This window comes from Haliotis asinina, chromosome 1 (assembly GCF_037392515.1).
Source record: "Haliotis asinina isolate JCU_RB_2024 chromosome 1, JCU_Hal_asi_v2, whole genome shotgun sequence".
Classification (NCBI taxonomy): domain Eukaryota; kingdom Metazoa; phylum Mollusca; class Gastropoda; order Lepetellida; family Haliotidae; genus Haliotis; species Haliotis asinina.
Window position 1 is genome coordinate 84,821,610 of NC_090280.1, and position 15,566 is coordinate 84,837,175.

The window sequence follows — 15,566 nt, forward strand, 5'->3', positions numbered from 1 at the left end:
TGAGATTTCATTGCAGTTGATGAGATATCCCATACAAGAGCCTTGACCCTGCTGTGCACAATTTTTGGTTCTTATCATGGCTGACGTGTCAGCTGATAATTAAGATAAACTACTTCATCAATAATCATATCAATTATTGGCTGTTACTGGCAGTCAGGTCATATATCGACCCTTGTAACAAATCTTAAATCCATAAAGTAATCTGGATTTATTAAGAATGCATCAGGAAAAGTGAACTTCATGCACTGTGGTCAAGCAATGTGTTGAAACATTTCCATGAAAATAACAGACATAGAATTGATATAATTTCAATTTGGGAAACAAAATGGTACCTTTATTTGAGTAGATTATAAACATCAATTATGCAAGTATCAACAACGCACATACAAGCCTATTTGTGTAGATGGACGTATTTATCCTCCTTGACATTTTAGACTGTGGCACCAATATGTCTCCTCAAGGTCCAGTAAAAGCACAAGTAAAAACTGCCGAATTCCAATTTGGGTTGTGTTTTGTCTGAAATTTGCTGGGGCAAAATACCAGCCTGTGACCAGAGTCAGATTGTTGAGATAGTTGAATACATAAGTGTTTGTTTGATTGCTGTTTAATACCACACTCAGCAATATTCCAGCTATATGGTAGCAGTTACAATCCACTGATCAACAGCATGAGCATCGATCCACCCAACTGGGATACAATGACCAAGTCAGTGAGTCTGACACCCGATCCTGTTAGCTGCTTCTTAGGACAATCATGGGTAATTTATATCTGTTCTAACTCACATCTTCAAGGGCCGAATACAAAAGTGTGTTTGTGACTTACAGTGATGTTGTTGGCAGTAGCGATCGCTCCCAGCTCAGCATCTATCTTGTCTAGGATGGCATGTACAGGGTCTATCTTGTGGTTGCCTGGCGACGTGGTGATCTTCAGCGATTTAGGCATATCATCTGGTTCATTATCTGATAGAGCTGAAACAGATTTCTAGATTTCAGGAGACATCTTCAGATTTGAAAATCTTGATGATGATCATGCCTGAAATTATTTTTTCATGTGTTCAATCTAATCTCAACCACTGACAGATCAATTCATGTGTACAGTGACTGCATCTGCAGGAACCAGTGGTTAAGAGCATGAGCACCATCAGCAGGATGCATGACATACCAGTTTGTTTGCTTGCTGTTAATGACCACTCAGCAGTATTCTAGCCATATGATGGAGGTATGTAATTTATAATCAACTCTGGGCCAGTTAATCCAGTGATTGACATCATGAGAATCAATTTATGCATTCAGGATACGATGACATATGTCAGCCAGGTCAGCAAGCCTGACCATCTGATCCCGTTAGTTGCTTAATACTAATGACAAGCATGGATTACTGAAGATCAATTCTAACCTGGATCTTTATGACATACCAACTTAGCTGGGTCACAACATTCACAAATGCTCTTCCAAGATGATACTTTTTGTCCATATTCAACTGTCATTGTAGCTAACATCAACATTTCACCCCAAAACCCAAACCTATGCTCAACAAAGATAATTCTTCTAGGAAATTCCAACAGCATAAAAGCTGAAAGATCCAGCACTTGCCTGGGGATCATACCGATAGACTTCAAAAGACAGTGCTCATTATCACCCTGTTTGCACATACAATTAGGAGCAGAAAGCAAGGATTAGTTGTCTCAGAGTCTTAGGTCTTAGTTGCCACTTACTGAAACCACATTTTGAAATAAACTGCTGTCGCTGTCAAAAGTACCAAGGTCCCTGCTCCAATAGAAAACAGCAAACATTCCTCCTGACTGATGGTAAAAAATCTGATACAGAAAACTTAATGTCTCTGATAGACCCTGATAATTTATCACCTGTATGCAGTAAGTGTTAGAGACTATCAATTGAGAGTGAGTTTGGTTTCATGCTGCTTCTAGCAATGTTCCAGCAATTTTATGGCAGGGGACATCAGAAATGGGGCTTCACATATTCTGCCTATGTAGGGAATCGAACCCAGGTTTTCGGCATGATGAACAGACGCTTTAACCACTAAGCTACAACACTGTCCTGAGACTATCAAGTTAGGCTGTACCTGTAACAGATCCAGACTTGACTCCATCGTCATCGCTCCACTCCCCATCAGCGTCGGTGCCATCCATCTTGCCTCCCTACTCCTGTGAACCAAGTCAGATGAATGGTAGTTAAACAATTGTTCATGCATATTTATAAAGAAGTCTTCTAACAGTTTCCAACAAACGTTTATCCTCCCATAGTTTTCAACTGATGTTTATCCTAAACATTTTCAACTACAATTCTTCCCTAAATATTTTCATTGCATTAGGTAGTGTTGTGATTTGAAAATCAAATCAACTATCAATTATTGGAGAACTTGTGGTGACTAATTATTGATCATAATCGAAATACATACATTTTTATTCTAATCACCTGTTTTTAGGGTTCTTCTAATTAGCAATATATTTTCATATCTAAATGTAACATTGTACATAAAAATTATTATGTTTATCTATACAGCGAATATTTATCACCATATCTCAACACATTCACGATAGATGTAAAATTTATACATAGACAGGTTACAGTAATTTTTACCATGATGCTGAATATGAAATTATGAATATAATGTGCACATGTTGAGCACATGTTTGTTCATGAATAGCCGTCAGATTTAATGGTTAGTACACTTCATTCAGGTGAGATATACTAAAACAACAAAATTCAAAATATATTTCGATTCATTTACACTTAATTTTAATCATCAGTACATCACTAGCAATAGACAGATAATACGGCTGCAATGATTTGGTTCAATTCATGGAAAATCGACACCTTTGATTTTCAATAACCATCATCACTATTTCAATTCGATATTTGAGTACCCATTCTATTGGGTTTTTTTCACACAGTCAGAAGCTAACTCTGACACCAGTTACGAGCACTGAAATAAGGTAAAACATGAAAAAATGGTTGGTTGATGATGAACTCATTATCCAATGAGAATTGTTGTTAGCAGGCATCGCCCTGTTGACGATGCATTTCACACTGAAAAAGACAACTCTGAGAGTTAAATGAAATCAAACTTGCAAATGACTTGAGCTTGCAAAAATATCATGACGCAAAAGGTTTGTGATACACGATGATAGGACTGTGTCAGTAGGTCATGCAGGAAAACATATCCTTAATGTACAGGAAAACATATCTTTAGTGTACAGGAAAACATAGGAAAACATATTCTTATTGTACAGGAAAACATAGGAAAACATACCCTTATTGTAAAGGAAAACATACCCTTATTGTACAGAAAGATGATATCCTTGATGTACAGGAAAACATATCCTTGTTCCATGGGGAAAAGATATCCTTGATGTACAGGAAAACATATCCTTGTTCCATGGAAAAAGATATCCTTGATGTACAGGAAAACATATCCTTGATGTACAGGAAAACATATCCTTTATGTACAGGAAAACATATCCTTGCTGTTGGATGTACACCATCAAATATTTCTTAAATAAAATCGCTATGGTTTATATTCCATTCCGAAGTCAATACAAAGATTCACAGCAGCAGGAGGCAGACAGTGATATTTAGGCCACAATATGAACTGAGATTCTGGTTCAAATAATGTTTGTAAGTTGAAATATACATTCATTTGTGATGGTTAACTTTTCATATCTTAACTGACATAGAGCTGTGTCTGTCGGATAAGCAGGACCTAATTAGCATTACTTTTGTTCAAAATGTTTACTATTTATTGTGTTAGTTAACCTGTTTCTCTAATTTTCTGAGTGAGTGAATGAGTGAGGAAGGGAGTGAGTGGGTTTTTTGGTGGGTGAGTGAGTGCATTTAGCAATATTCCAGCAATATCAGAAATGACTGGGACACCAGAAATGGGCTTGAGGCCTTGTACCCATGTAATAAATCAAACCCGGGTCTTCAGCATAATGAATGTTTGAACCACTATGTTACCCACCTTCCCTTTATTTTCTGAAGAATTTGTAAATAGAAGAAAGTGAAATAGTCATGTCCCAGTCAGTCCTCACAGCCGTGGCATGTTGACAGAGTACACAAAACCTCACTATCTGTCTCTCTGAGACTTACTTACAGGTTTGTGTTTCACAGGACTGCTAGAAGTAGCAAGCAGACAAAGTCATAAGTCGTGAGTCAACAGAACAGATAAACACTGGCTAACGCATATCTCACTGTAAGCGTCAAGGTTAAGCATCATTTTGGCTGCATACATTTATGACGTCTGCCTAACAATGATGTTATGACAGCTAACGAGTCAGGAATTCACAAGATGTCTCAGATCCCAGAATCAGCATTTACTTACAGTCCCCAAAGTCAAACTTGTCTCCTATGGTCAGAGGACCTTTACCTACACCGCTGCATTGATTTGGAATTCACTGCCAGCTGACATCAAATGTGCCGAATCACTGAACTCTTTCAAGTCCCTTCTGAAAACCCATTACTTCTCCATAGCCTTCTCTTAGATCTTTCTTCCTTTTTTTTAATTCTAACTATTAGTAACGTAATGCATATGTTAAATATACATTCACCTTTCTTTGTAGCGCCTTGAGCGAGCATCGAATGCACGGATACAGGCACAGTTACAAATATCCACTATTATTATTATTTATTAATTCCTTTCATGTACATGGACACTAGGAGTTGGTAACATAGACTGAAATAATAAATCTAATCCAGCAGAAACTTGGAAACAGCTTCACCAACAATACCTAAATTAACCATAATAATATGTTATTCACTTGTTATCACTTATGACTGTTTACACCTTCTTATTTTGTAGTGAGTGAGTATGGGTTTATGCCACGTTTAGCAATATTCCAGCAATATCACAGCAGAGACACCAGAAATAGACTTCACACATAGTACCCATAAGGAGAATCCATCTTGGCTCTTAGGAATGACGAGCAGACGCTTTAAACAGTTCGTTATCCCACTGCTTTCATATTGAAATTATGGACAGTATATCTTCCTATCAGCCACTGTTTGTTATCAAACTTGAATCACTGCAATTGTTCCCTTATAAGAACCTGATAGCATCAGGGGGACATTGATATCTCACTGATCTGCTATTCTGCATATGTGACCACAGTGTGCAACTCCACTTAGGGTGTCTATACTTTTTCTTTCTTACTCTTTTCTTGCCATTTTGAATTTTGAGCCTTAGGTGAAATAATTCATGTTTTATTTCTCTATTATCCTCGACGTTGTATAAATTCATGCTTGGAAGAAGTTTTCCCTTGCACAGAGACAGAAAGAACGGATGAAATTACGCTGCACTCTCTCTAAACTGACATGTTTGGGACCAATGAAAAATGTCGGTCTACAATTCTTAGAAACTTATAACAAGCATTTAGAATGTGATCTTACCCATCTATGAACAAGTAATTATCTATTCCATTGGCATTGTAGACATTGGTGAGTAATTAGCAAGTAATTAACAGCTAATCCTGATATGCCTAGGCAGGCCACCTCCACCTGTAAGTGTTGATTGCTAAATACACACAATATTTTGGCTCATGCAATCTCTTATGAAATTACTGTTTAGAGAGAGAGTCAATTTGCACTAAAAATATGGGGTCAGATCTGTATGTCAGAATCCGGAATAGAGGGCTGTCAGATAATAGGAAGTTTCTCACATGATATTATCACAAACTTCAGATCAAATAAATATGTTGGTCTACAGGGAATGTCGGATTAGTGGGATGTCCGTTTAGATGGAGTCCACTTTATCTACGTTTTAATACAACTTGTTTCCAAAGCAAGCGATTCTGTTTACAGAAATACATATCAACAATTTTAACAAAAAATTACAATTCCTTAGACTGTTACACAATTAGGTAAAACCTTGCAATATTATTTCTTGCCCATCTGGTCTTGAAGGTCCAGGCTGGAGATGAGAAACACTTAGGAATGGCCTTACATCAAGGTTGTTTCCAGACGTATTTCACGGCCTCCTTTAATGAGACTTGATATCGGTAAACAAAAGGGACTATAACAACTAAGTGTTATCTAACCCAGTTGATGTAACACCACGTGAACTCAGAAAACACTGATTGGATTGTGATAACCCAGTTAATGTTTTTACCTTTGTACTTCGCAACAAGCAACAGGCATCAGTGTACAGGATGTCCTAACATACTGTAGTAATTACGCAGACATTGTTTAGTTCTAAAGATGACTGATTTCAGAGACATTTCTTTGTTGCTGATTTTAACTTCACTGATCTGTTGTTGTTGCTGTGAGGAGAGTCTAACGTCTGTCATACAGAGATTGAACCAGTTCAATAGGAAACTACATGATAACAAGAAGGAGATCCTTGGTATGGAAGAAAATGTACTGAACTTAATTGAGGTTTCAAAGACGGCACTAAGAGCTGAACTAAAGGAAAACCTACGAGAGCAAGTGAGGGAAGCCATGTTCGAGATTCTGCATGGAAATTCCCTTCAAGACATGGTAAAAAGTGAGGTTATTTCTGAATTGAAACTCTTGAAAAGGGGCTACCATCAATTGAAGAGACAAATGGCTCATTTCTCAAAATCACTTAAGGGCCTGCAGGACAAGGTGGATGCATTTCAACAACCTAGACCCCAGAAGGCAGGTATTTGGGATGGAAAGGACTCATATGACGGCTGTGTTACAGATAAACATAGACTGGAAGTAGAATTATATAATTGTAATGTTACTGCTGCCTATCTCAAGAGTGACATCGACCGGTTGCTGGCAGTGAATGAGACATGTCACTCTGAAATATCAAAACTAAAACAATCCCTTGCTGTTAATGCTTCTCTCAGATCAGTTCAGGGTGTTAACACTTCATCCAGCTCACCTCTGCCAACGTCAGTGATGACACCCAGGCCACCTCAGTTGACAACATCAGGGATGACAGCCAGACCATCCATGTCGACAACTTCAGTGATGACACCCAGGCCACATCAGGTGACAATGTCAGGGACGACAGTGAGGCCGGAGGAGGAGAAACGCAGAATACTGATTGCTCCACGTTGGTCACACAGTATCCATCAGTTCCGTCAACTCAACATCCACAGTAACACACTCAGTGTCTATCAGTATCTCACCATGATACGTGTGTCATCTATAGCCTACATAGCAAAAACAAAGAAACTCCTCATCGGACTTTACTCACCCAATAAGATACTGTCATCTAGCCTGGATACAAGTTACACGACTGTAGTTAGAGGAGGTGTATGGACACATGACATGGCAGTGGATGAGGAACGAGACATAGTGTTTATGTCAACGGTAGCCCCACAATATGCAATCGGCCGCATGTCTACACAGGGGACAGACTTCACTGCCATCACTTACTTATCCCAGTATGGGAGATGGCCAGAGGGAATTACACTCGACAAGAAACAAAAGCAGATATATGTTTGTAATGGACAGAGTATGTTCCTCATGACATATGATGGTCAAGGCTTTACAATATTAACCAGAGGAACACACATGTATGCTGTGATCTGGGATCAGACAGCAGGTGTGCTGTATTATAACAATGAGAAGAAACTCATGAGGATGATTGTGTCCAGTAATGTGAGTACAGAGGTGACCACGTTGAGCGTCATCCCCTGGAGTATGAGACTGTATAGAGGCACTATCTACTATGGTAGTTACAGTTCTGTAAGTGGTAACTCTGCTTCTGTCGGTGCTGTTGGTTTAACCTTTAACACCACACCACATATTCTGCAGTCATTAAGCATTGACAAGGTTCCGGGTTTATATATTCAGTTGATTCCATGAACCCTAGAACATCTCAACTTTATTACAGAAATACTGAAGCTCTGATACTCCTGCAAATCTGTTTCATTGTCAAGTAGATTTCCAGTGTAAGCCATTCAATGTTCCACTGAATTATAATGATGCATGTCATGACTACAGGATTTACATTTTGGATATATATTCCATTTAGGTTCCAAAGTCATGTAAACGTTTACGTTTCTTTTGTCTCATCACAGTTTCATATCATGGAATGATGCAGAAGGTGAAATGTATGTACACACAGTTTACAAAGTAATATAAAATAGCATTGAGCAATGACATACCTACAAATCATCAAAAGCATGTAGCCACGAAACAGTTGTGCAAAGTGCACTGCATTGATGGAGCAAAATGATAATATTAAAGTTCAAGTCGGGTTTGCACCATGGGCACGGTTGCAAGTTTCTGCACATCTTGATACTGACCAAAGTAGTCAAATTACAGTTGTGGAAAGTTCTGCCATTCTCTGTTATGCTTGACCATGGTATTCCAGAGTTTGGGGGTCAACATGGACACCATAAACATGTTCAGTAGGATTAAGATCAGGTGACCATGTAGACTAGTCCATATGTGTGATGTTGTTGACCTAAATAAGAGTCATCAGAAGATGACATGTTTTATTTCACCCACTGTATTCATTCTTTACACAAACAATTGTAGATGTACCTCTGAAACTGCCTTTACTGTTACATTTGTGGATGATGTTGTACTGGTGGGACTAATAAGAGAATCTGAAGAAAATTGTTATAGAAATGAAATTAGTGACTTTGTGGAATGGTGTAATTCAAACATTCTTTTTTTAAATGTAAAGAAAACAAAAGAGATGATAATTGATTTCAGGACAGAGAAATCATCTAACTCACCAGTAAACATAAATGACAAGGACATTGAAGTAGCTGAGGAATACAAACATCTCGGCACTATTTTAGGCTCAAAATTATCATGGAATTCTAACATTAGCAGTGTATACACAAAATGCAAACAGCAGTTACATTTTCTATGGAGATTATGACACTTCACGTTAGACCAAACCATTACGGTTCTTTTTTATAGAAGTTTTTTTTTAGTCTGTTCTAACTTTTAATTTTCTATGTTGGTATGAGAACCTGTCTGTTCAAAACAAAAATAAATTAATCTACCTTTGGAAAGTATCAACTATTTTTATGAGCAGCAAATTGTCAGACAGACAAACAAAATTCTAAGAGACTCATGTTCTGTTTTTGGGAATATTCCATTCTCCCTTCATGCTGTAATCTGCGTGTGCCGACATTACAAACAAACAGGGCCTGCTGTTCTTTCATATCTTCAAGTATATGTGACATAAATAGGAAAAGGGATTACATGTAATTTTCAAGATTGCTGTTTTTTGATGCTGTTGTTGTGTACAGATGATTTTATGTTTATTTTAAGTGAGTCCTGGAACTGTGCAATGAAAATTTCCACTATATGGACAATAAAGTATGATCTTATCTTATCTTATCTTATCCCCTCTGGCAACCACATGCTAAAAAGAACAAATTATCTGAAAGCAACTTGATGTTTTTTAGATAAAGTTCGAATTGTTTCCATGGAAACCAAGAAAAATAAAAATGACAAAAATCTATAAATAGCAAAAGGCAACACTTCAAGATCTGCCTCTTATATCTGACAATTTCTGTTGAAAGATATTAATGGTTTTTGAGTTGTACATTGGAAACGAAGCCCATCCCTCCCTATTGAGACTAAGTCCAAATCGATTCCATGGAAAACTAGAAAAATAAAACTGACAAAAATCTGTAAATAGCAAAACGAACCACTTCAAGATCTACCACACATATCTGCCAAGTTTTGCTGAAAGACTTGAAAAGTTTTTGGTGTGGTGTGATCAAAATTGGAAATTCAGCTTATAAAGTTGAAAAATAACCTGAAATCTCAGTTTTTGTTGCACTTGATTGCTTGCCCACCTGCTCTGACTGCGTTTGGTATCCTGAGTGCTTCATTTCAAGGATAGTAAACCCAGGTAAATAATACTGCAGTTTGATTTGTTATTGTGCACTCATCATTTTGTTTATTTGTTTTTTAATAATCAGCAATTATGTCATGAATAATTGATAACTGTATGTGGGAATAGTATAGGATAGCCAAGACAAATGGATAATACAGGTCCCGGTTAGACAGCAACACTCTAGTCAACTCCTGATAGGAGTTGTAGGTATTTAGTCTTACAGACACCTGCCTTAGTACAAGCTTGTACATGAATGCACACAGATAACACAGTGCCATCTTCAGACTAGGAACTGTTTAGTTCACTTGAACATGCATCAGATTATCATATGTGAGTGAGTTTAATTTTATGCTGCTTTTAGCATTATTCCCGCATCATCACAGCAGGGAGTCCAGAAATGGGCTTACACAAATAAAATGTCAAATATCATTTGTTTCACACATGGAACAGGTCCAATATTGTGGTTTAGATAAAAAGTCTGAGGATGAAGTCGAACAATTTGTTAATAAATACAACAAATGTTGCATGAACTATTTTGTCAGTGTGTGTAGTGAGTGAGTTTAATTATACGCTGCACTCAGTAATATTCCAACTAGATGGCAGCAGTCTGTAAATAATCAAGTCTGGACCAGAAAATCCAGTGATCTACAGCATGAGCATGAACCTACCCAACTGGGAACTGATGACATGTGTCAACAAAGTCAGCAAGCCTGACCACCCAATCCCGTCAGTCGCCTCTAATCATCTTTTATGGCAAGCATGAGTTGCTGAGGACCTATTTTACCCCAGATCTTAACAGGTTCAATTTGTGTATAAACAGATGCCTATTTTTGGGACTGTGCATTATCATATCATGCTAACCAATATCCATGTAACACATCTTCTATCTGGGATTACACTTTCTTGGTAAAGTACAAATTCTAGTACCATCCGGGATTTGAGCCCACACCCTCAGTCACCTAATCGCAGGCACACAAAGTCAGCCTCCTTACCCGCTCAGCCACCACGAATCCCGAACGGGACTCAACTCAATAGAAACACTAGAATTTGTTCTTTACCAAGAAAGTGTAATCCCAAATATAACATGTTACATCTGACCACTTTCTAAATAGTACTGTATAATCATAATAAATTTTCAAGCTACATTGATCTGTCCTGCCTTGCAATAAAGCAACAGAGTCACATACTTAGAAAATTGATTTACAATCAATCAGTATATCGGATACTCAATGTCACACCGACAATCTCTAATCTTGCCGAGTCAGCACATTCTACACAGTATCTAGTACCACAGCATTCTCTTGACATTCAACGGGACTCTGTATTTTTCTAAAGCAGATTTCTTCATGTGTCTGTGGCACATGAGCAGATATGCGCAGGACACAACAAAGACAGATCAAATGAGTCTCGGACATTTATTCAGCAATATGTTCATGTCCAAACAAAGTCACTAATAATACTCTGAAAACAGGTATGCTTTGAATCCTGACTTGCATGTGGCAATACTCTCAGAAACTTGCAGATTGTATGGTGATGAATGTATCTACCTCATCATCTTCAGTTGTGCTGGATATAATACAGATCGTCGCACATAGTGGCAGCAAGAGTTGTATACTCCCCAGGGAGTTGAAATTGATAATATGTTGTGCCGTTTGAGATTGACATACAATGATTGAAGGAAACACATGGCAGCGCCTTGACCAAGCAGTAGTTGCATGGATATGTGCGCTATATAAATATCCTATAATAATAAATAATAATTATTAAACAATTTGCAACCTTAGCTTTTGTTTATCTCATTTCATCATTATTTTCAGATGCTTCACTTGATTTTGTGACCTTGCTAGAAATTGAGGACAACAAAATCGCTAGATTTGAGGACAACACAAGAAAAACAGATTTAGAGTTATCTCCCTTCCATCAATTTCCATTCGCAAAACTTTGGAAATTTCCAAGCATCGCGTGTGATTTAATGTTATTCAAGATAAGAAAGTAACTACCACGAAGTACTGAATGAGTTGCCATTGGCAGCAGGTTGTATTGCAATACACGTTGCTTGTACACGAAGTACAATGAAAATAACAGTAGAGCACTCAGCCAATCACACAAAGACATTTGTTGTGTGATCATATGTGCAAAATAAATATCCTATAATAATAACAAAATAATGGACACAACACTCTGTGTTCAGTAAAACCTGAAGCCACCTTGCTGACCTCCATGGTTTAAACAGGATTAATACTCAAGTGTCACGTCATGAATGTTTTATTCCTCCATGTAATTTTCTATCAATAAATAGGCAATAAAACAATAATGACTGAACTGAGCATTGCCTGTGTAAGAGTATGCAGGTTGATTAGGTCTGTCAATCATGTGATTTCACCCAGTGCTTATCAAGGTTACAAGGTGCACAACTTATTTCAAGGTACTCACATAGCAAGGGTTCCTAGTATATTATCACCTCTGTCTAATTCGTGCTCACTGTATCAGGTGTGATTGATAAGTTCTGAGCCTTGCATCGAAGGAATGGTACAATATTGTTTTGTTGTGTATTTTTTTTAGTTTATGCCACTTTTTGCTATATATCATACTATCACAGTAGGGAACACCTGAAATGGGCTTCACACGTTGTACCCATGTTTGGAGTCAAATCCAGGTCTTCAACGCACGCTTTAACCAAAAAGCCAAACCAATACCTACTCTGAGAAGTACACTGTATAATATGTCACATAGGTAGATGCAAAGAAATGTAAATCATTCGAGCAAATCTTTTGCCATGACAAATTAATGAAACAGTCGGGGGTCTGTAAACTACAGAAAATGGACCAAGTTGAGAAACATGCAGAGATTTAGTACTCCTAAATTTTGATGTCGTACTCCCATATTTTGATGTAGTACTCCTAAATTAATTAAAAGTCTGATATACACAGAGCACAGAGAGGGTAATCCCTCCTTCACCCATGAAGACAAATGTGGGTTCTAATCATTTTGCATTCTCTGAAACATTGCCTTTATAAAAGGTTTCTAAAATTTACTTCATTGAGCAAAATAACTTCTTAAACATTGTGAATAAGTGAGTGATTGAAGTTTAACATCATTTCAGAAATACTGTGAGAAGGAAACCAACATAATTGTATCACACTTTATGCATATGTTAGGAATCAAACCAGGATCTTCAGTAATATGAGCAAACACTTGACCCACTGAGCCTATTCTCTAGTCAGTCATCTGCCTCTATTCTTATGGCATAAAGACATTAATCATTCTAATAAAGCATTTGCCAGCCTCTGATTATCTGGAAATAACCTATTGTGAAAAACCTGATAAAAATGTCAATGTTTGAACTTATTTTCAAAAGTTACTGCAAAAAAAGTCTCCCAGTGTTGCCCCGTAATCCCTAATATGTGATCAGGGTAGTGAGGTAGCCTAGTGGTTCAAGTGTTTGTTTGTCATGTAGAAGGCTAGGGTTCGAATCCCTGGCAGAAAAAACAACCTACTCACTTAATACCTGATCACCAAGACTGAGAATATTGTCACTTACTTCATTCAGATAGTACCAAGAAATATCCAACCCAATTTCTATGATATTTTAGCTTCTAACATACCCACACTACTGTATAAAACAGAAAACAGAATACTGAACTCGCTTAAGTGTCAATCATGTACAAAGTATTTAATGTTCATTACATTCAGCACAATTTGACTAAATGACAGTACAACATCATAGAATTCAACTTACGGCAGCACAAGGTCGTCGGCTGTCAATGGCTGTGATAATAGCAGTCATTATATTGTACAGTTCATAGGCTTGGCTTGGAATCCCCTTTGAGGCTCCATACATGTCACTTACAGAGGGGGCATCTCAAACTTGGATTAGTCATTAATCTGTCTGGTGGTTTTCATAAGCTGAACCAGATGGTATTGATATAGTCATGTGATCTTCTTCCACAAACATGACTGGAATATATTTTATTTTACTTACTGAGGAAATCTAGACTTGCTTCATTTACCGATTGGACTTAAGCATTGCAGAGTGAGCTTGACATTAGGGAAAATAATGTACTTCATGGACTGTGAAAGTTGAAACAGACTACAAATTGGGCTTACTTTGTGTGTGCTGGCGATTCAGTGCCTGATTCTGAAGGTGTGGGTTCGAATCCCGGACGGAACTCAACCCAACCAAGTAGCAGAATTTGTGCTTAATTACACTTTCTAAAAAAGTGTATAGACAAATATAACAATAGTTACATTTGGCCACTTTCTAAATGGCACTGTGTAATCACTGACAATGTTAATTTTCACAACAGAGACCACATGAATGCCAAATGAAATATATCAGAGTGTTGATTGTTGACTTGCCTGAATTGGTAGTAAACATGTTAGTTTGATAAATGACGGACAGATTCAAGTAAAAAATTCATTAATATTCAAGTCATGATCATGAATAACAAACTTCATTCATGAAGGAAAATGATTTCATTCATTGAATATGATAGTGAATTGGCAAAGCTCTACAAAGACACAAACCTTGCTTCACAATCTACAGAACATTATTAAAGGGCATTTATGAGATTGAGAAATTTAACAATAAGAAAGACATCAAAATGAAATATTTTTACAGAAAATGGAATGATCTAGATCTAGTTCTGTAATTAAAAAATTAGTTTTTCACAGTTTCTGTGTTACCAAGGTAGAATTTCAGTTGTTTAATCTAAATATTCTCAACATGAAATACATTGTACTGTCTGCTTTTTATTATGCACTTTGTAACATTTTATTCTAAGGTGAATACAAAATAATGTTAAAATATGTGAATATGAATATTAGTCTTTCACTCTCTCTTTATTTACAGAAATTTACAGAGCATTTCGATACACAATTTGTAGCATTTCACTCGACCCACATATCTTTTTCAACTGTAAACAAGTAAAATGAATGAAAAATAATGTAAAAAAGCCCACCCAAGAACGACTCTCACAAAAATGGAAGTCAAACAACTAGTAGTGTGGACTATGGACTTTGTGTCATTTATTTGATTTTATTATTAGGTGTTTCTTTTAATACTGCCACCAACTAAGAAAATGTGTGATTATATATAAAAATATTCATTCAGTTTTTGACATCAGTTGACAGAATTTTGTTATATAAACTGCTTATGATGGACTTGGGGTTATATAGAGAGCATTAAATGGAATGTTTTTTGAACACATATTTGAATTCGAATTTTGATTATTGATTATTGATTGGATTATGCACCAAGAAAATGACATATATAACCTGCAGCATCTTATGTCATGGTTTAGGAAACACTCAAAGAATTCTTTACACATTCAAAAGACATGCCTACCAATCCACTCACTTGCTAAAAAAATAACTCACTTAAAACAACCTGACTAATCCACTCAACTTAACACCCACTCACAAAATAGTCAACCCATAAAGTAAGAAACAAAAATTAAAAAAAAAAACATGAGTCAGCTAAAATTATGTAAGTATCCCCTCACTCACCCATCAGGGTTCCCCTTATTGTAGAAAACCTGTGTATATGATGAAGTGTAATGTGAAAATAAAACAAACTCTGTATCACTTCTGGTGCAATACTATCACTAATCAAAACCACACACTTCAATGCTATAGGTAATAAATGTAACGAAAGTGATTTTTTTATTTCAAAATGATTCAAAAGTAAACATGATAATTCTTTAGAATCTAGAGACATAGACATAGAGACATATTCCTAAAAGAAGAGAAATTACTTGAAAATCGAT

The 15,566-nt window shown here is 36.8% G+C and overlaps 2 protein-coding genes across 2 annotated transcripts in view; one reads left to right on the forward strand and one right to left on the reverse strand.

Annotated features, from left to right (window-relative positions):
• The window catches only part of LOC137298433 (golgin subfamily A member 6-like protein 22), a 96,237-nt gene extending 89,140 nt beyond the window's left edge, over positions 1 to 7,097 (reverse strand). Inside the window, exons 1-3 of the mRNA XM_067830702.1 lie at positions 6,865 to 7,097; positions 2,083 to 2,164; positions 823 to 968 (exon numbers count right to left, since the gene is read on the reverse strand). Of these exons, the coding sequence (XP_067686803.1) occupies positions 823 to 968; positions 2,083 to 2,149 (213 nt within the window). The 5' untranslated portion in view covers positions 2,150 to 2,164; positions 6,865 to 7,097. The remainder of the gene's footprint in view (positions 1 to 822; positions 969 to 2,082; positions 2,165 to 6,864) is intronic.
• On the forward strand, positions 6,129 to 9,288 carry LOC137298466 (uncharacterized). The gene has a single exon (XM_067830743.1). It carries the CDS (start codon positions 6,213 to 6,215, stop codon positions 7,794 to 7,796), a length of 1,584 nt encoding a protein of 527 aa, XP_067686844.1. The 5' UTR covers positions 6,129 to 6,212; the 3' UTR covers positions 7,797 to 9,288.
• Positions 9,289 to 15,566: the final 6,278 nt, after the last annotated feature.

Coding starts and splice junctions, on each gene's coding strand:
- LOC137298466 (XM_067830743.1), top strand. CDS start 6,213: ATGACTGATTTCAGAGACATTTCTTTGTTGCTGATTTTAACTTCACTG.